General features: G+C 39.4%; 2 protein-coding genes across 6 annotated transcripts in view; one reads left to right on the top strand and one right to left on the bottom strand.

Moving 5' to 3' along the window:
- fastkd1 (FAST kinase domains 1) overlaps nt 1–4,906 on the top strand; it is a 39,736-nt gene extending 34,830 nt beyond the window's left edge. For all 5 annotated transcript variants that reach the window (XM_080199010.1, XM_080199011.1, XM_080199009.1 and 2 more), the window contains 2 exons: nt 3,471–3,585; nt 4,506–4,906. In XM_080199010.1, coding sequence (XP_080055136.1) covers nt 3,471–3,585; nt 4,506–4,598 — 208 coding nt within the window. In that variant the 3' untranslated portion in view covers nt 4,599–4,906. The remainder of the gene's footprint in view (nt 1–3,470; nt 3,586–4,505) is intronic.
- Nucleotides 4,654–18,046, bottom strand: klhl41a (kelch-like family member 41a). Its single transcript, XM_080199014.1, has 6 exons — nt 16,726–18,046; nt 16,263–16,420; nt 14,063–14,170; nt 13,789–13,974; nt 6,925–7,071; nt 4,654–5,660 (listed from the first exon to the last, which is right to left on the bottom strand). The coding sequence occupies exons 1-6, from the start codon at nt 17,851–17,853 to the stop codon at nt 5,549–5,551; spliced, it is 1,839 nt and encodes a 612-aa protein (XP_080055140.1). The 5' UTR covers nt 17,854–18,046; the 3' UTR covers nt 4,654–5,548.
- Nucleotides 18,047–19,851: the final 1,805 nt, after the last annotated feature.

Here is a 19,851-nt window from a genome sequence, read left to right as displayed (position 1 = left end):
AAAAAGGTCATCCTTTCAAGGTATAAAGCAGAAATTTCCTGTCCCACGCGCCTTAGGAATTGTAGTGGGTGGGGGCCGACCATGCAGAGGTCCCTTGACGTTGGGTCAGAATTTCTGGCATGGGGTGAGCACAGCCAGAAAATCCTGCCCGTAATCTGCACTTTTTTAATGAGTTTGTAATTGCTTAATATTTAAAACTTTTGAATGTAATTCACTTTCCATGTGCTCCTTTCTAACTGAAGAAACTAGTACAATAGCCGGAATTGTGAAACCTTATGTATGATCACTTCTCTATAGCCTCTTTCAGTATTGCTCTCCAATCTATTTTATGTAATAAATTTAGTTTGCCAAAGAATAGCAGTGCTGAATTTTTTCTCTTTACTATGAAATAGAGTTCTTTGTCACAAAGGTTTTATCAGATGGCTGTGTCTGCTTCTAATTCACATGTTTGTAAGACATTCCTTTAAAACCTACCATGCTGACCAAGCTTTTGGACGGCTGTCCTAATGTTGCGTTTTTTAGCTGGATGTAAAATATTTTGTCTAATTATGCTCCTGTGGATTGCCTTGGGATATTTTACTATGATATTGATGCTGTATAAATGCAGGTTGGCGTAAGTGGTGCACTGCTTCTGCGCACTTTAACTTTCCTCCCTTTATTTCATATAAAACTTGCACCTCTTTTACATAACACCAGAATGTCAATTTGGCACAATGTCTTCTCTTAAATTGAGATTGTCTCAATAAGTATTTTATTATAGACTTATTGTAGCTTTAGTTGGTTTTGAAATTATGCTCAATTCCAGAAAGTGTTCTATGTTAACATATGTATGTTTTAAACCTTACATTTTAAACAGAACAGTAAATGGCCTATTTTGTGTGTTTGGTGTGAACATTTGTATCACTTGTTACAATCCAAGCTGATGCTACTGAATTGTCAGGACCAGGCTCATTTTATTGTTTTTATTGTTTAGAGTCGTGGAGGTACAGAGTAGTAGCAGGAATCTGATTAACTTGTTAAAAAAGGAATAAAATCTTTATTAAACAAGAAAAGTTTAACTATAAAACCCTACTCGTCACCCCACCTATATTTTACAGCTGTACATGGATTGTTAAGGATAACATAAGTTAAAAAATAAATCTTATGCCCTAATGTTCTCAGTAAGCACACTGAGCACACATGGACATGCCATGTGATCCAACAGGTGAGCTGTGGTCAGACACAATACGCTCTGAAACTAAGTGGCAGATGCCACCTATTACAACTTCTGGGTATTTCTCATCTACTCCCCCCAGATGTTTGTCACACTGTGAGGCAACTGGCCTCATTGGAACTCTGACTTCCACATGAGTGTTTCCTAGTTCCACTCTTGAAAAAAACATGCCTTTGAATCTTCTGCCAAACAATGTATTTTTTTTTTGATGCCTTCGCCAAGACTTCACTCTAGAATTTCAATCTCTTTTTCAATATTCCTGTGCCTTGGATTGCATTCCAGCTTTCACAGAATCTCTCGGTTCCATGCCAACAGAACACCACTGCTTCAAAGGCTGTATTAAAGTGTCACCAAATTTTTAAATTGCCTCGGATATCTGCCGTCTCAGTTAACTGATGTTAACTCTGGTTCTTGCAGCTGTTTCTATAACTCAAAGCACTTTCTTTACTTTTTACTTGAATTTTCCTGAAAGGATCTTGTTCTAATTCTTGTTCTTCATTCTTTTAATTTAACTGTCTTCCTGAGACATTGGTTTTGACCCCAATCCCTGTTTTTTTTGGACTGTTGTTCATTTGGGAAGACTGTTTTCTGCAGCTCCTTTGTCCTGGAGCTTCTCTTTGGCCTAGCTTATAATTAATCCAAAAATTCTTTGACCTAGGATGGAGCCTTGTTCCCTTTTAAACCTGAGGGGGAATTCTTCGGTCACAATGCCAGTGCACCCCCTATCGCATTTTTCACGGTGGCTGGGACCAGAGAATCCTGCTGCCAGTGAACAGTGCACCAACAAGAAACACGCAGCTGGGAGGCTGGAAATGCCCCCACCCACAGTTTGCTTTTATATCATAAATCCTCATTATCATACAACCAGATATTATGGCACACCAATCCATGCACACCACATGTAATAGGGACAGCATGCTCCTTTCTGTGAAAGGCATGGTTTATAATCTCTCACTTTTCCCCCGCCTCCTGATTAATTTCTATTTGATTCATACTCGTGAGCTATGGCTCCATTGGTTATACTCTTTGCCTGAGTCTCAAGTTTTCCAGTACCACTCCAGGACTTGAGCATAAAATTCAAGAATAGCCAGTGTAATGTGAGAAGCGCAACCCTGTAGGAAGTGTCTATTTTGGATGAGACACCGGTCTGTTCTCTCAGGTGAACATAAGAAACCATTGCACTATTTTGCAGAAAAGCAGAGGAATTATTCCAGGCATCCTGCTCAATATTTATCCCTCAATCAGCATCACAAAACAGATTACAAGGTCATTATAACGTTCCTGATTGCAGGCTTTTACTATGCGCAAATTCGTTGCCACGCTTCCTACATTACAACTTCAATAGCATTTCCTCCAGCTTAAACCTGATTGGTTAAGATATTGCCTTGAGGAATGAATCAATGAACGGCTGTCACTGGTAGCAGGCACAATCTCTGTAAACTTCCTTTCTGAAAAGAACAGGGGCGTCATGTATGTAGTTTCCAGAACATGCAGATGTGCTTCACTGCAAGCCCAACTGACGATCTTAAATTGGTTGTCAGTGTATTAGCATTCTGAGGATTATTTAGTGGAATCACATTTAAAATTGGGCACAGGTTTGGGCTTTGCAAGCATGGGTTGGTTGGCTATGGTTTGTACCTTGTCTATTGCAAACAGTGGCTGGGATGTGCTGCTTGATATGATACGCCAGTCTTTGGGACATACGGATTGCATATCTAGCATCACACTGGCACTGAAATTCACATGCTGCATTATTCAATTTTGGGATGACTCAAATCTTTTTGGTTTGACAGCAAAATCCTGTTAAAGATGAATACCACTCATGTTGCTGCTGTGTAGTGGCAGCGTGAAACAGCTAGCTTTACCTGTTTGCTCAAAGTTAATTTAGTAAGCTTCAGTATATAAATTTCAGTAAAACATAATGATGGATCAGCTAACCTCTTTGTATAATTCTTCTCGTCAGTTCACTGCAGAGCCTCTATCTGGGGCAAATGTGTCTTTTACTAACTGAGCCATGGAATCCCAGGAAAACTATAAGTCTCTTGCACCTGACCGTCTGTCTGAAACAGAATTATCGTGGTTAGCAGTTATGTAAATTGGGATGTTTAGGTCAGGATTAGTTTGGACAAAACTAAACGTACGTACACATATTGTCTTTTTTAAACCACAGTACAGAAGGCTCATGCTTAAATGACAGAGTAATTTATGGCGTTATATTATGACTTAAAAATAAACCATGGTGTTGTCATTCGTACAGGGTTGCAATAGAATTTCTTGACTCCAAAGCTTTCTGCAAGAACTCTCATCACATTAAAGGGGAAACTGTTATGAAAAAGCGACACTTGGAGATTTTGGGGTACCATGTAGTACAGGTACATTGCAATTTCTGTGAGACAATGACTTATATGCTAAATATATATATATTTTTAAAAACATGTAATATCATGATTGGCCTAGATTTGCCACCATTTTGCAGCAGTTTCTAAATGAAAATGAGCATGAAATGCTGCAGAATGCCTCCCTGGCTTCATCCATCTTTTTCAGAATTTTCCATTGGAAATGACTAGATTCAAAATGTGCTTTTTATATTTTTGGTGAGCTTGGTAAAAATGAAATAAGAATATATTATCCAGTGAATCTTCTATCTGTAATGCGTGAGCAGTTGTCAGCAATGAGATGCATGCCATTGCTAAGGCAATAAAGTGGGCCTCAAAATTTAAAAGACCGCATTGCATGGTACACTTTGCACCAGGCAAAGTGTGACTTCAGCTGATAATTGCTGGTATTGGTGAGCTGGCAAGACCAAAATCTATCAGGAACAATTTAAATCAAAATGCATCAGGTTAGAATATTGAGACACAGCTCTAATCTGCAGGATTGGCAAAATGAGGTGCTGAATTATGGCTTGTTACATTCTGTGAACTTTGAAATTTGCTGTGATGGATTTATCACAATTGTCATCAAGAGCTTTAGCTTAGTTTCCATTTACTAAACTGCTAAATTAATGAAATGCTTCTGATAGAAGATTCGGGTAATTTTATTGTTTCACCAATTATCATTATAATGCCTTGTCTGTACATTCTTCATTTTATTTTTATTTGAAGCATAGCTTAGCTAATAAGTGATTTTAAAAAAGTAAAATTGACTTTAATACTTTGCAATGTAAAAGGTTTCTTTCATCCCGTTTTTATTAATATTATTCCAGTTTTGTAGCATTATTTCTTGCAATGCAATTTGTCAATAAGATATATATTGTAGTTTTATAATGTCTTCTTTGAAATTATCTTTATAGATCCCTCATTTTGAATGGAATTCCATGGAATTTTCAACAAAGGATGCATGGGTAGAATACCTTAAACAAAAGATATTTGCAGAAAAATCTTGAAATCATGAACCAAATCAAAACAGAAGTGATTATGAAATGATCCATTGAAAATATATTGAATGTTTTAATAAAGCCGTTTTATTCTTGTACTTTTTTTTAAAACAATTTCCTAAATCCTGAATCTTAATTCAATTGTTGAAGACATGGAAATTACATACCAGTATTTCAAAGTAATATAAGCAGAGACGATATTTAAGGAATGTATCCTATATCAGTAAGAAGCTCCAAGATTGGACGTTGGCCATATTGAATATTCAGTATCTTGGTTTAAATTTCTGTACACTGTTGGAGAATAAAGTATATCGACAAATGTACTGGAGAGTAATGAGTTGTTTGATGTTCTAAAAAGAAACATAGACTTTTTAATCAAGGGAATTTTCACGAACAATTTAAGAAAACCCAGTGAATTAAGTGTTATGAATAAAATTGCTAACAGGTGGAACTTTAAAATCACGAGTTGTGCTGCAAATATTTTGGAATTTTCAAAATTGGAAAGGAAATTCATTTAGTGAATGAAAAATAGAGAGGAAATATAATTTTACAAAAGGCTTGTGAAAGCCACAAATCCTATTTTAAACAAAGTCACGGCCAATAGAATTAATAAGGCAAAGTGTAGGTGAACTGTAGAGGGAACAGGTTGAATCTACATCATTTAAATTAACTTTCATAATTGCCGAAATATTGTATGCATTTGTTATGTTGCATTGCAAATAATCTTGTACTCTAGTGTTTTCAGCCTCTACAGCATGCATATATTCTGCACTCCTTCAGTGTGTCACTACCTGATATCTTCACGGGTTCATTGGGTATGGTGCAACATTAACTCATTTAATTATCACACTGGTTTTATATAGAGTAAACTTAAATGGAGTAATAATTCCAGTTAGTACCATACACCAATTATGTTTATCTTTAACATAGCAGCAGTATTAATAACTCTATGGAGCTATTTATAATTTGGTAAGTCTGAACATGTTGAGACGCACAGCAAGACATGTGGCTCCTGCAGCATAGTTAATTTCCTTCACCATGCCACACCATTCCTTCTTGTCATCTTCATACCTAAACAAAAAGTACAATTTACATTTTAGTGCATTCAAAGGCTTAGGTTTTGTATAACAATTCATGTAGAATTTAGAAAAGTATGTACAGCATTATAGATATGCTTAATTTTTTTTCTACCTTTTAAATCTTTGTTATAGTAAGGGATTTCATTTTGTACATAATCTAAACACTTAATTTGGATCTAAGAACCTTGATATAACTAGAGAAAATAGATTTGAAGTTTCAAAAAAATTTAAATATCAAATTTAATTAAAGTTACTATTTTGAGTTTTGGTAGGATTTTTTTTAACTTAGAAACTTAGACAAGATTCCCAAATAAAAACAAAATGCTGGAAATACTTAAATCAGGCTGGATTCTAACCAAGAGAGGGGAACAAGGTGTGAAAGTTACCTTGGACCTCCATCAAATCTAAACCTACGAATAAGCAAATACATAAATTGGGATTTATAAACATTAAACGAAGTTGCGTTAAGCATTGAGTAAATCATAGACACTGATGTATAGTTTTGGATGTCCTATTACAGAGAGAGTATCAAAACCATTGAGCATGTACGGGGTAGATTCATCAAGATTTGTTGCCAGGAATCGGAATCTATTGAGAAAATATTGGTTAGTTCCGCTGAAGTAGAGAGGACTGAAGAAATCTACTCAAAAGCTTAAAAGAAGAAATGTGATGTAAAGAAGGACAAAAATCAGCCCGGGAAACAGGCCCTTCGGCCCAATGAGCCTGCGTTGCCATCTCAACACCACCAGTCCCCCTCTCCACCCACGACCCCTGTCTAATGTTTTATGGCCATCCAGATTGAGGGAATCTGATTTAGGGACAATTTATTCCTGCCAATCAGCCTAACAGCACATCTTTGGGGTGTGGGAGGAAACCGGAGCACCCGGAGAAAACCCACACAAGCACGGGGAGAATGCGCAAACTCCCATAGACACCGGCCCAAATCCATGTGTCTGCACAGCAATCAGCGATAGTCACTGAGCTGTCATCTTGCCCAGTATCTGGTCCAGTTTAGGCATGTAGGCTTGGAATCAGATAAAAATGATTTTTTTCCTGAGGAAAATTTGAAGAGTCTCAAACTGTCATTCCTGAACAATCTTTTCCAGCAGCCACAATAATTTTCAGAACAATTTTATTCAGAGCACTTGTCCACAGTTGACCGCATCTGCTCCAGAGCAGTTAAACATTGCAATTATTTTCTGAACTATCTATGCTGAAAGAAATGCAGGGCCGGCAGTCCTTCAATAAAGACTTACTTCCATACATCAGTGAATTCTGAGGGAGCAAATTCTTTATTTTCCAACTGAATCATAGCAAAACCTCCAATAGCATAAAGTGATCCAGCCATAGTGATGACATTTATAGAACTTCGCTCTTGCGGGAATTCAGGCATAGTTTCCCATCTGTGATAGCCAAACAATAGAATAATATATTACAATAGTACATGTACAAATGGATATGATCACTTTCTATGAACTCTTGCATGGCTTTTTAGCTTCTCTGTTCCTAAGATAGGCATCAAAATCTATCTGAACATCTTTCATTTAGAGATGTATGAAGATGGTATGTAGTTTAAGAATTTTTATTTGTACTTATTATTTCCTTCAAACTGATCAACCAACAGAAGTGCACCGATTGTAAAGTTGCACCAGCACATGCTAGTTAAATCATTATTTGTAACAAAATATATTAATGACCCTGTCTGCTAGTGTATCATGCAGAGTGTAGTATAAAGTGTAGCTTGGCAGAGAAATTGATTAGTATTCAGATGTTACTAGAGGGCTTTTTTAAATGCAACAATTTTTTAAACTTCATTATAAATGTTGATACATGTGCAAAGTATTTTTACACATTTGTAGGTTTCCGAAAGCATTTATACACTTGTGTATTTTGCTGAGCCTTTGCCCCAGGTGGAGGCAACAGCAACAATGCCAACAACAATTTTAATTTGTATAACATAGGGGTGTTGTCAAAGTTTGACAGAAAGCCACGAGTAGCTGTTACAATAGGTGGCCAAAAGATTTTAAGAGAAAATAGCAGAACAATTTAGGGAAGGAATTTCAGAGCTTGAGGCTTGGGCAGCTCATGGCAAAGTGGTGGGGTAAAATTTGCTGTTGGCTGGAACCCAACAGTGACCCAGAATTTATATCAGAGGAGAAGTGATGGTGACCTTAAACTGCCCATAACGAGCCAGTGTTCTCATTGGCAGAGATTTTATCTTTTCTAACGTTAAGACGATGGGTCAGCACTGCTGCCTCACAGCTCCAGGGACCCGGGTTCAATTCCAGCCTTGGATGACTTTGTGTGGAGTTTACACATTCTACCTGTGTCTGCATAAGTTTTCTTTGGGTGCTCCAGTTTCTTCCCACGGTCAAAGAAATGTAGGTTAGGTGGATTGGCCTTGGTAAATGTGTGGGATTACTGGGATAGGGTGAAGGAGGGGGGGTTCTGGGTAAAATACTCTGTCAGAGAGTTGTTGTAGACTTGATGGGTTGAATGGCCTCTTCTGCACTGTAAGGATTCTATGTGAAATGTGAATTTGATTTAATAGGGGATCTGTGTGTCTAGCAACAATGATGTCACTAAGTAGACTAAACAGCAATCACATTAAAGAATTCTTACAGGACAAACCAGTAATTATCCTCTTAATCATTTTCCTGAGTGAGATAAAGATCGAGACATCCATGTGGCATTAAGAAGAAGCTAAAATATGAAACTTTTTGTAAAAAATTGATGATGAGGCTTACAAGGGCTTTTAGACAGTTTGTGTGAATGGACAAGAACATAACAGAAGACACTGGTGAAGTGTTTATCCATTTTGGTAAAAAAAAGCATGTTTTGATTGGTGAGAGACTGGGAAAACTGGTGGATGTCCTAGGAATTACAAAGTTAATGTTTAGGTACCGCAATTGGGCAGGCATGTGGCATGTTACAAAGGGATTGGGATATGACTGTAAAGAAATCTTGCTGCAGTTACACGGGGCATTGATGAGACCACACTTGGAGCACTGTGTGCAGTTTTGGTTTCTTTTATTTGAGTAAAGACTGGAGATTTCCTCTCCTTAGATTCATTAGACTAGTTCCTAGGATGAGGGGATTGTGCCAAGAGGGAGATTAAGTAAACTAAGCCCATTTTTCCTGGAGTTTTCAAGAATGGGAATTGCAACAAATAGCATTCTTAAGGGTTTGACAGGGTGTGATGATGTGAAAATGTTTTCCCATCTGAGAGATCTGAGATTCCCATGTTCTAATCTCAGAAAAGTAGGTTGACGATTTAGGACTGAGATGAGGAAAAATGTCTTCAGTCAAGAGAGTTATGAATCTTTGGAATTCTGTATCCAGAGACTTGTGGATGCTAAATTATTGAGTATATTCAAGGCAGCGGTCACAAGATATTTGGGTTCAAAGGACATTAAGGGAAGGTAGAGTTGAGGCACAGATCAGCCAAAAATTTATTGAATGGCAAAGCAGACAGTAAGGTCCAAATAGCTTACTCCAGCTTCAGTTTTACATTCCACGAATATAAAACCAGTTTTTTTCAGGGTCACAGAGTTTATGAATTTAGTATGCTAGCCCAGATACACATTACTCAACAAACCTTAATTCTTTTAAGGATCTTTACAGCAGAAGTGGCAATTAAGCAGAAGTTCACATCAACTTAAATGATTCCAAAATAATTCCACCTACCGGGTCTTCGATAGAGCAGCCTATAAAGGAGCTGGGAATCCTTGACTGATTTCTGTTGGAGTGCTGCTGATAGTCCCACAATGCCTTGTGGGTGTCTGGTTTTGAATTGCTGAATCTGTTCTGAGTCTATTCCATTTAGCATAACTGTAATCTCACAGAGCAAATTGGAATGTGGCCTTTGTATGAAGATAGGACTTTATCTCAACGTTCGTGCTGCTTTGACTATTGATGATGAACACTAAAATCTGATATCCAACATAAATTCTATGCCCTTGTTTACCCTGAGTGCTTATTCCAAATGGAGAATTTAATTTGTGATTTTTGATAGGAACTGTTTCATTGTTACAACAGGGAGGAATCCTGATTGAAGGGGATTGAATTGTGAAGCTGTGAGAAAGATGGGCATGAATTTGGGGGATGACAACACCTTCAAGGGCTTTGAGACAAAAGAGTAGTTTGCAAGAGCACAGAGATGAAGAGTGTTTTTTTCAGATTAATATGGCAGATTAGGAGGAAGGGCCACACTACCTGAGGGAAAGGAACCAATAAAATTATCAACTGATGTGGAGGTAGGGCAAGGAGTTTAAGAAGATGGTTTGTTGTGGGAAAAAGAAGCCAAGGACCATCTCACCCTGAGGTAGTTAGCAGTTTTGGCAAAGAAAAGCAGGACACAAGAGTGCCTTATAAAATCCAGTCAAATATGGCAATGAATAGTGAAACCAGTTGCTGTAAATGTTCCAGTCTTTATCCATTGAACTTAAGGAAACCAAGCTAAGAGTTGTTTCTGGGCAACAATCAGGTTGTGTGTGTGTGTGTACTGGTTTTAGTGCAGATTAAGACATGAGAAGTGGAGACGCAAGTGTGAATGAGCAGATCAGTAGTTGCAGAAATGCCTTGGTGAATAAAGGGCAAAGTACCTATCTGAGATACAATGGGGGAAATCAGACATTTATTTCAATGATCAAAAAATTATAGGTATGCTGTTGTGATTTTCTTTGCCTTTGCTGGTTGTGGGGCAGGTACAACAGGTGAGGACTTGAAAAATCTACTCCATGATTACAATTTATTTCTTAACCTTAAGACCAAAGGCAGGGCCAGAAAAGGAAGTTTTTAAATCATGCTTGACCATGACCTAATATTAATATCACTGCAATAAAGCTGCTCAATATGGAATAGCTTTTACTGTCAAATTTAAATTAAGTATTTCTCATTTCTATCTTTTCATTTTTTTTAAAAGCACTTAGTCCTATTAGTAAGGATTTCCCAGGATTTTGACCCAATGAAGGAACAACAATATGGTTTCTAGTCAGGATGCTGTATGGGTTGGATTGTGGATGGTGGTGTTTTCGTATCTCTGCTCTCCTTCAAGATGGTAGGGGCTACAGTTTTCATTGAATCCCTATAGTGCAGAAGGAGGCCTTTTGGGCCCATCGAGTCTGCACCGACAACAATCTCACCTAGGCCCTATCCCCATAATCCCCCATATTTACCCAGCTAATGCCTCTAATCTATGCCTCCCGGGACACTAAGGGGCAATTCAGCATAGCAATGCTCCTAACCTGCACATCTTTGGACTGTGGGAAGAAACCGGAGCACCTGGAGGAAACCTACACAGAGATGGGGAGAACATGCAAACTCCACGCAGACAGTAACCCAAGCCAGGAATCAAATCCAGGACCCAGGAGCTGTGAGGCAGCAGTGCTAACCACTGTGCTGCTGCAAAGTGCTGTCACAGAAGCCTTGGTAAGTTGTTGCAATGCATCTTGTAAATGGTACATACTTCCTCCACCATTCATGCACAATGGCAAGAGTGAATATTTAAGGTGATGGATGGAACACTGATCAAGCTTTATCTTTGATGTTGAAGCTGCATTCATTCAGACAAGTGGAGAGTATTCCATCACATGCCTGGCTTGTGCCTTGGTGAACAAACACTGGGGAGTCAGGACAGGATTGACTTGTTATGGAATTCCAAGTAGTTGAAATGTTCTTGTATTCAACAGTATTAATATGTCTAGTCCAGTGAGGTTTCTAGTCAATGGTAACCCCCAGATGTTGATGGTGACCAATTCAGTGACGGTAATAAAGTTAGAAGCCAAGGGGAGATTATTAGATTCTCTCTTGTTGAAGATGATCGTTACCTGGCAACTCTGTGACACAAATGTTAATTTCCACTAATCAGTCCAAGCCTGATTGTATCCCAGTCTTCATATTTTTAACATGAATTTTCATTTCCAAGATTATATTCAACAGTTACCATGACCTCTTATAATATTACATGGCAGGATCAAGGGTAATATGGCAAATGACATCGCATTATCCCTCTCCTTAGTTTAGTAGCCTGAGTATTTCACCCCAATTCTCTTTGAACATAAGAAACAGGAGCAGGAGGAGGCCATCTAGCCCTTCGAGCCTGCCCCACCATTCAATAATATCATGGCTGATCTGAAGTGGATCAGCTCCACTTACCCGTCTGCTCCCCATATCCCTTAATTCCCTTATCGATCAGAAATCTATCTAACCATGACTTAAACATACTCAACGAGGTAGCCTCCACCACTTCAATGGGCAGAGAATTCCAGAGATTCACCACCCTCTGAGAGAAGAAGTTCCTCCTCAGCTCTGTCACCCCCCCCCCCCCCCACACTTATTTTGAGGCAGTGCCCTCTCATTCTGGTTTCCTTTCCAAGTGGAAAGAATCTCTCTACCTCTACTCTATCCAGCCCCTTCATTATCTTGTAAGTCTCCATAAGATCCCCCCCTCAGCCTTCTAAACTCCAACAAGTACGGGCCCAGTCTATTCAACCTCTCCTCATAAGCTAACCCCCTCATCTCCGGTATCAGCCTGATGAACCTTCTCTGTACTCCCTCCAAGACTAATATATTCTTTCGCAAATAAGGGGACCATAACTGCACACAGTACTCCAGTTGTGACTTCACCAGTGCCTTGTACAGTTGCAGCAAGACCTCCCTGCTTTTATATTCTATCCCCCTCGCGATAAAGGCCAACATTCCATTTGCCTTCTTGATCACCTGCTGCACCTGCAGACTGAGTTTTTGCGATTCGTGCACAAGAACCCCCAGGTCCCTCTGCACAGTAGCATGCTGCAACTTTTCACCATTTAAATAATATTCCATCCTACTATTATTCCTTCCAAAGTGGATAACCTCACATTCGTTAACATTATACTCCATCTGCCAGGTCCTCGCCCACTCACTCAGCCTACCCAAATCTCTCTGCAGACTTTTCACATCCTCCATGCAATTCGCTTTTCCACTCATCTTCATATCATCAGCAAATTTTGTTACCCTACACTCAACCCCCTCCTCCAGGTCATCTATGTATTTGGTAAACAGTTGAGGCCCCCACACCGATCCCTGCGGCACTCCACTAGTCACCAACTGCCAACCAGAAAAGCACCCATTTATTCCAACTCTCTGCTTCCTGTTAGATAGCCAATCCTCAATCCACGCTAACATTTTACCCCCAGCTCCGTGTACCCTAACCTTTTGCAGCAGCCTTTTGTGAGGCACCTTGTCGAACGCCTTCTGGAAATCTAAAAACACCACATCCACTGCTTCCCCTCTGTCTACCGCACTAGTCACGTCTTCACCCCGCAACATGGAATAATTTCCTTCGTTCTATTTCAGAACCCTGATTTTTAACCCCAATGTTCTACTGTTTCTCTAATGTTGTTGACATCTATTATTAAAAAGTAGTATTTTTAAATTAAGTTTACAGTATAATTAACATTTTTAGAAAGATGCTACAGTCCCACCATTGCAACATTCAAATTTTTTTTGCCTTCATTACTTTTCTGTAGAAATCAATTGATGAGAAACATTTAAAGCAGAGGACTGGTTTAGTTATTCATCCTCTGTGTCAAGAAAAATTTTGGACATCAAGTTAAATGTATCTTTTTTCAGTTTAAATCAGTGCTTCTCTATATTTCTCTCATAATTTAAATAGTATTTCAGATCCCAGTCCTTTAACTACTTTACTATGGGAGGTGATAACCTAGTGGTATTATCATTAGATTATTAATCCAGCTAATGTTCTGGGGATCTGGGTTCGAATCCCACTATGGCAGATGGTGGAATTTGAATTCAATAAAAAAAAAATCTGGAATTAAGAATCTACTGATGACCATGAAACCATTGTCGATTATTGGAAAAACCCATCTGGTTCACTAATGTCATTTAGGGAAGGAAATCTGCTGTCCTTACCTGATCTGGCCTACATGTGACTCCAGAGCCACAGTGATGTGGTTGACTCTCAACTGCCCTCTGAACAAAGGCAACTAGGGATGGGCAAGAAATGCTGGCCAGCCAGTGATGCCATGTCCCACAAATAAATTAAAAAATCACATCTCAGGTATTCCCTCTGCAGGTTGAAAAGGTCATGTTTTATAACTCTTTTTTGCTTCACTCACTTATTATTCATGATGTTATAAGCTTCAACCGCAGCTGTCAGACCATCATCAGTGACTCCTCCAACAACCCAGATTTTGCTTTGGTGCACTGCAGCTCCAAACATGGCACGTGCTGTCTTCATTGCTGCGAGCTCCCTCCACTCAGACTTTTTAGGATTGAAGACAAATAATTTGTTGATACACTTACTGTGGATAAATTTAAAAATATGATTGAAATGATCAATTATGCCTGCTTGGAATTAATCCTCAATAAGGAAATGTATATAGTACTTACGTGTCATCAGTTTTCCCACCAATAACATAGATTAATCCATTATGTGAAACAACACCGTGGCCATAAATCTTAAGTGGGAATGCTTTGGATTCGTTCCATTTTAGTTCGCTGAAAAAAAAGTAAAATTTGCATCAACATTAAATTCTTATTGTGCAATTCAGCAATCAAGATAACATGTATCAGATTTTAAAATTACAATATTAGTTCCTGAATATTGCTCAAAAGAGACAAGTCACCAAAATTTTTCATCTTGCATTTGACAGGAAGAGCAAATTTCAAAGGATTGCAACAGTTAATACCACAAGAGAAAAGAATGCTTATTGGTTGCTAAGTTGACTCTGATTGGCTGAGGGAAATAAGGAGGAACTATAATGGCCAATCTCCCAGATAATTCAAAAAAGGCACAAAGTTGGAGCCTATTTGTTTTGTTAGCAGAGAATGGAACTCTGACTATCACTTTATGCCCCTTCCAGCAAGTGTAATCGAGCCATCTTAAGAGTTTGGCTTAAATTAGTTGTTAGTGTAGCTACAGTAAGAAGTCTCACAATACTAGGTTAAAGTCCAACAGGTTTATTTGGTAGCTAAAGCCACTAGCTGTCAGAGCACTGCCCCTTCATCAGGTGAGTGGGAGTTCTGTTCACAAACAGGGCATATAAAGACACAAAACTCAATTTACAAAATAATGGTTGGAATGCCAGTCACACTAACTGTAACTCCCATGACTTGCCTGGGCTTGCAAAATCTCACTAGCTGTCCTGTCTGGAGACAATGCACATCTCTTTAACCTGTGCTTAACGCTCTCTCCACTCATATTGTCTGTACCTTTAAGACTTGATTACCTATAAAGACTTTCATTCCAACCATTATTTTGTAAATTGAGTTTGTGTCTTTATATGCCCTGTTTGTGAATAGAACTCCCTTCACCTGATGAAGGGGCTGCACTCCGAAAGCTAGTGGCTTTTGCTTCCAAATAAACCTGTTGGACTTTAACCGGGTGTTGTATTCTTACTATGTTTACCCCAGTCCAACACTGGCATCACCACATCATGTTAGTGTAGCTAGCAGAGCAGGCAGGATTGTTGCTCTCCCTCTATGGTAAATATATCCTTTATTAGGTAAGGAGACAAACTATATGCAATACTCCAGGTACAGTCTCACCTGGATTTTGCAAGCACAGACTAGTTGAATAATTTCTGCATCCTGCTTATTCTGAACAACCCAAAGACTGCTGTTTGAGTTGACCAGCCAGTCACATATCTGGCATTGTACCTGCACTGAAATTCATACACCCGCGTTACCCTATAGTGTGGTAGACAGCAGGTCTTTCTGGACTGGTGGCAGCGAGCGTTCAGTCAGCGGAAAATACATCTGATGTAGCCATTGCGGCATAGCAACTTGCCACGGCTTCTTTAGCCTATTGTTCAATTGTTTGAGTTGCTTTGTCAGTTTAATTTGAGGGAGACGGAGCAGGTTAAAGCTACTGGTCCCAACGGCAAAGATGCTCAGAGCTGTATCTGAAGGACTAGCTTTCCCATTGCGGCTCACCTGTTTTTCTCCCGAACTACACCTTGTGTGAATGCCACATAAAATACAAGTCACGCAATTTAAATATTGCAGTCAATTCCCCAAACTAACCAAACACACCCCATAAGGGCAAATCACTACAGATGCTGGAATCTGAAACAAAAAACAGAAAATGCTGGAAAATCTCCGCGGGTCTGACAGCACCTGTGGAGAGAGAATAGAACCAGTACTGGGTCAGGATGATTCTTCATAAACTTTGAATCTATTCTCGCTCCACAGATGTTGTCAGATTTGCTGAGGTTTTCCAGCATTTTCTGTTTTTGCAACCCATCCGATTGTCGACTTGACTATTTAAATATGCTGATCGAGGATAAAATAATCCTATTACGGATGGGTGGGGCTCGCGTTCTCAATGTCAGTGTTATTTTATACGGACAGGTCTTCTCACTCAATGTAATTTACTCTGGTAATATTAACTTGGGTTGGGGAATGGGGCAATCATATGAATGACAGCCAAAAGTATACGATCTTTCATTGAAAAGAATGGCTGTAATTGGCCACCAGGATTTTGTAACAGCATTTTGTTACACGTCGTTTTATGCATTAATAAGTAATGCCCATAAAAAAAGTAATTCAAAGATAACATTTAGGTTAAAAAAAAACAATCTGACTTTACTTCATGTCATAGCAAAATACGGAATCCAGCGGTTGCTCATTTGGAAGATCCTTGCCACCAATCACATAAAGGAATTTTTCTGTTTCGCCAATCCCGAAGAGACACCTTGCTGAAGGCAGCGGCGGCAAACCACTCCATTCACCAGCGATGCTGTCAAACTGAAGCGTCAGACAATTCACTTTTAACTTGTAATCTTGTTCGCTACAGATTTAATTCATTTACACGCGTATTCAGAAATACGATGAGCTTTGAAAGAAGTTGGGGACGCGACATTTCTATTTCACTAAATTTTACTCAAGATCTTTAAACACAGCCAATTATTACAGAACGCGACAGAATAAAGGGGGAGAAAATGCTTTGGTCGCTTAAAAATATGAATAAACTTATTTTGCGGAGTTTTGCTAGAAAGCTTTTGAAATAAATTAACATTCACGAACCAGAAAATGGGTAGATTGGTGTATACCTCATAGAAGTAGCAATGATAAGGATGTTCCTTAACTTCTTCATCCATATATAACCCACCGACTACAAAAATTCGGTTTCCCTTAGTGACCAGACTGACATGGTTTCTGGGAATCTGATCATCCATGGCAGCCAGAAAGCACTGATTGAGGTTTGGATCATAGGCCACCGCCACCGTGTCATTAATGAACATGATCATCTCCTTGACGAACATGCCATGCCTGGGAATGTCATTCAGGAAACCAGGGAGCAGATCTTCATCACCCACATCCCCGTTGACCAAATCTTTACCGCCCTCTCCTTTCTTTGCGTTTTTGTCCCCTCCTTTGGCGGACGTGGGGAGTTTCCCAGCAAAGGCATCCTTGATGGTTTGCACTTTCTTCATCAGATCTGGACTGGCCTTGACAATGTCGTTTTTTTCCACGTGCTCCTTGATATATTTCTCAGGCATCAGACGGAAGCGGACGCAGTCGAAGATTTCCCCTAAACTTTTGACCCTGTTCTCCTTATCGCTTCGGACCCATCTGATCACAGCTTCGAATACAACCTCTTCCTTCTCCACGTTCAAAGCGTCATTGGCGACGAGGCCGATCAGCTCGTGTGGGGCAAGTTGCAGAAAATCTTCTTCTTTGCAGATGCGCTCAAAGCGAGCGGACGCGTACTCGCGGGCAGCAACAGCAAGCCGGGGGCAATCCAGCAGCAATCCCAGCCTGAATATAGCCAGGCAGTTATTAACTGATAGCTTCTCCTGAAGGTAGGTGACACACAGTGTGAAAACCGAGGGGATCTGGAAGCGGCTGGCCGCAGCAAAGATATTCTGCACGTTCTGGTCTGTCAGTTCTATCTCCGAGGAATACAGGTACTTGAGGATCAGTTCCATTACATTTTCTTCCACATCTTCCAAAATCACTTCGCGTTTCTTCTCCTCACTTTCCTCCGAAAAGAAATACTCGCGGAAGTAAGGGCTGCAGGCTGCCAGGATTAGGCGATGGCAAGGGAAAGACTTATTGCCCACCTTCAGGGCACAGTCGACAAATTTGTTCTCATCCAGTAACCTTCTCAGTCCATCCTGGAGAAGGGTGGTTTGATAAAGCCGAGATTCTTCCTTCATGTCTTTAGTAGGATCCATGGTAATGTCACTTTGAAGGCGAGCAGGTGGCGTTTGCCGCACTCGGGTCTGGCTGAAGAAAAGGCAGATCGCAGTGGCTTGCTGCACTTGAAGGGCTTGTAATTTAACTCCCCCAGTCTAAATATATAGAGAGAGGCTGCACGCTGGAATTCCGATTAACCAATGTGGAAAATAAAGCTCACTTTGGCAGCTGCTGCAGACGGAAAGAGACAACTGTGATCAGCTTCGGAGTAAAACGGGCAGTCACTACTGGGGGAATTAAATTAAGTTATTTTTATCATATTGAGGCAGCGTCATAGCCTAGTGTATATCACAGACACGAATATCACACATTACTGAATAAATCCTTCCACAAACTTCTCGTAGGAACTGACTCATACAACTGACTCCCATACAGCTGCCACCAGTTAATCACAACTGCTCTTTGGGTGCTGATTTATGATTTTTGGAGTTCTTAGTATCGATTTTAACATTTGCAAACTAAATTCTGAAAACACTAGTCGCGACTAGAATGGAATGTAATCTGCTCAGATTTATCGTTTATTGATGTAAAATTTAGTCTTCAGGTAGCTGGAGCTTACAAACATACTTTTCAATTATTCATCCTAAATATTTATAAACCTGACTAATAGCGTGATGTTTGTGGATTGCTACCGTCAATATTAAACGAAATAAAAATATTAAATATTTCAATCCACAGATAAAATCAAGCTATAGAGAACTCGTTTTGAAAACCGGATCGTAACAGATGGTGTATACATACACAGTTGCCATTTGTTATTTGCCTATATTAGGGATACCACTTTTTTTGTCATGGATAGAATAGATTTTTAGTTAAATATGTTTACATTTCTCAAATATAAATACGGAATGACAAGTTGACATTAGACGCGAAGCAAAATCATTTGCCGACACCCTATTGTGGAACTCAGAACTCATCCGGGAAATATTTTGAACTTTTATAAACCAGCCCCCCCTAACCCACTTAAAATACATATTGCTTTTTATTTTAGCTCTGAAATTGCTCTTGTGGTCACCCTGTTTTTATCCTCAAGTTACTTACTCACTGGAGTTTTCTGGAAGCAAGGTCAATTGGTGAACAGCTGAGGGTAGTGATCACCTCGGCTCATGTCCATTTTTAGGTTTAAAACTTGATCAATCTTACTCATTAGTAAAATTAACATTTATCTCACCACCTTAATAGAACAGTATGTCCAATTTTCCCAGCACACCATATATTTTAGCGTCCTCATGCTTGGCAAATGTATAATGTAACTTTCATATATGTAATTATTTTATAAATAATTTAATAATCAAGAGTATAGTTGGAAGACAGTGCTGTGAATTTCACAAGCTCAGAATGAACCATCTTTTTTAGTGCTTTCTACTCAGTAATTTTGAAGTGAATAATGTCTTGTTTGGATCTTAATTACTGTATATGCTGCACCTGACTTCAGAGATTCAACTATTCCGAAATTGCAGGCTGAGAGCAAACTGGGCAGCCTGTACTGGGGCTATCAGGTTGACAATGATCTGATTCCCTTTTCATCAGCGCTTTAGTCTAGTCTTGTCTTTTCACTCCACTTCTTTCCCAGTTCAGCCTGGTGTATCAGTTCTGGTGCACAGACAGTTTTATTTGCTTTTCCATTGTAATTGACTGATAGTAGTTGGGATTATAGTCAGAAAAGTACAGAACCAAAGTTTAAAAACAACTGAATTATTGCCTGCTGCCTTCCCCTCTGACCTTCCAGATTCCTCAGTTCCATTTGTGCTTTTCAGTCCATTTGCTTGCAGCCCAAAGCCTTTGTTACCCTGCTTGCTGATCCTCCCAGGAATGATTCTCCATTCACCCACTTTGTCCCCAGTGTGTCACTTGGCACTTACCTTCCTCAGTGTTTTTTAATCCACCTCCCATGTTTACAAATTAATCTACTCACTCAACTACTCAGCCTGATGAATGATGAAAGAGGATAGAGAGCTGAAGGAGGCTGTGAAAGA

The sequence above is a fragment of the Carcharhinus amblyrhynchos genome, chromosome 11 (assembly GCF_965287045.1).
Source record: "Carcharhinus amblyrhynchos chromosome 11, sCarAmb.v2.hapA, whole genome shotgun sequence".
NCBI lineage: Eukaryota > Metazoa > Chordata > Chondrichthyes > Carcharhiniformes > Carcharhinidae > Carcharhinus > Carcharhinus amblyrhynchos.
Note: the sequence above shows the minus strand (reverse complement) of the source record. Positions and strands in the feature narration are given on the sequence as shown.

Excerpts from the sequence above, each read along its gene's own strand:
- klhl41a (XM_080199014.1), bottom strand. The coding sequence starts at position 17,853 with ATGGATCCTACTAAAGACATGAAGGAAGAATCTCGGCTTTATCAAACC. Across the intron at positions 7,072-13,788 it reads TATAACATCATGAATAATAA|ATGGGAAACTATGCCTGAAT; the intron begins GTGAGTGAAGCA and ends TGGCTATCACAG. Across the intron at positions 5,661-6,924 it reads GAATTCACTGATGTATGGAA|GTATGAAGATGACAAGAAGG; the intron begins GTAAGTCTTTAT and ends CTTTTTGTTTAG.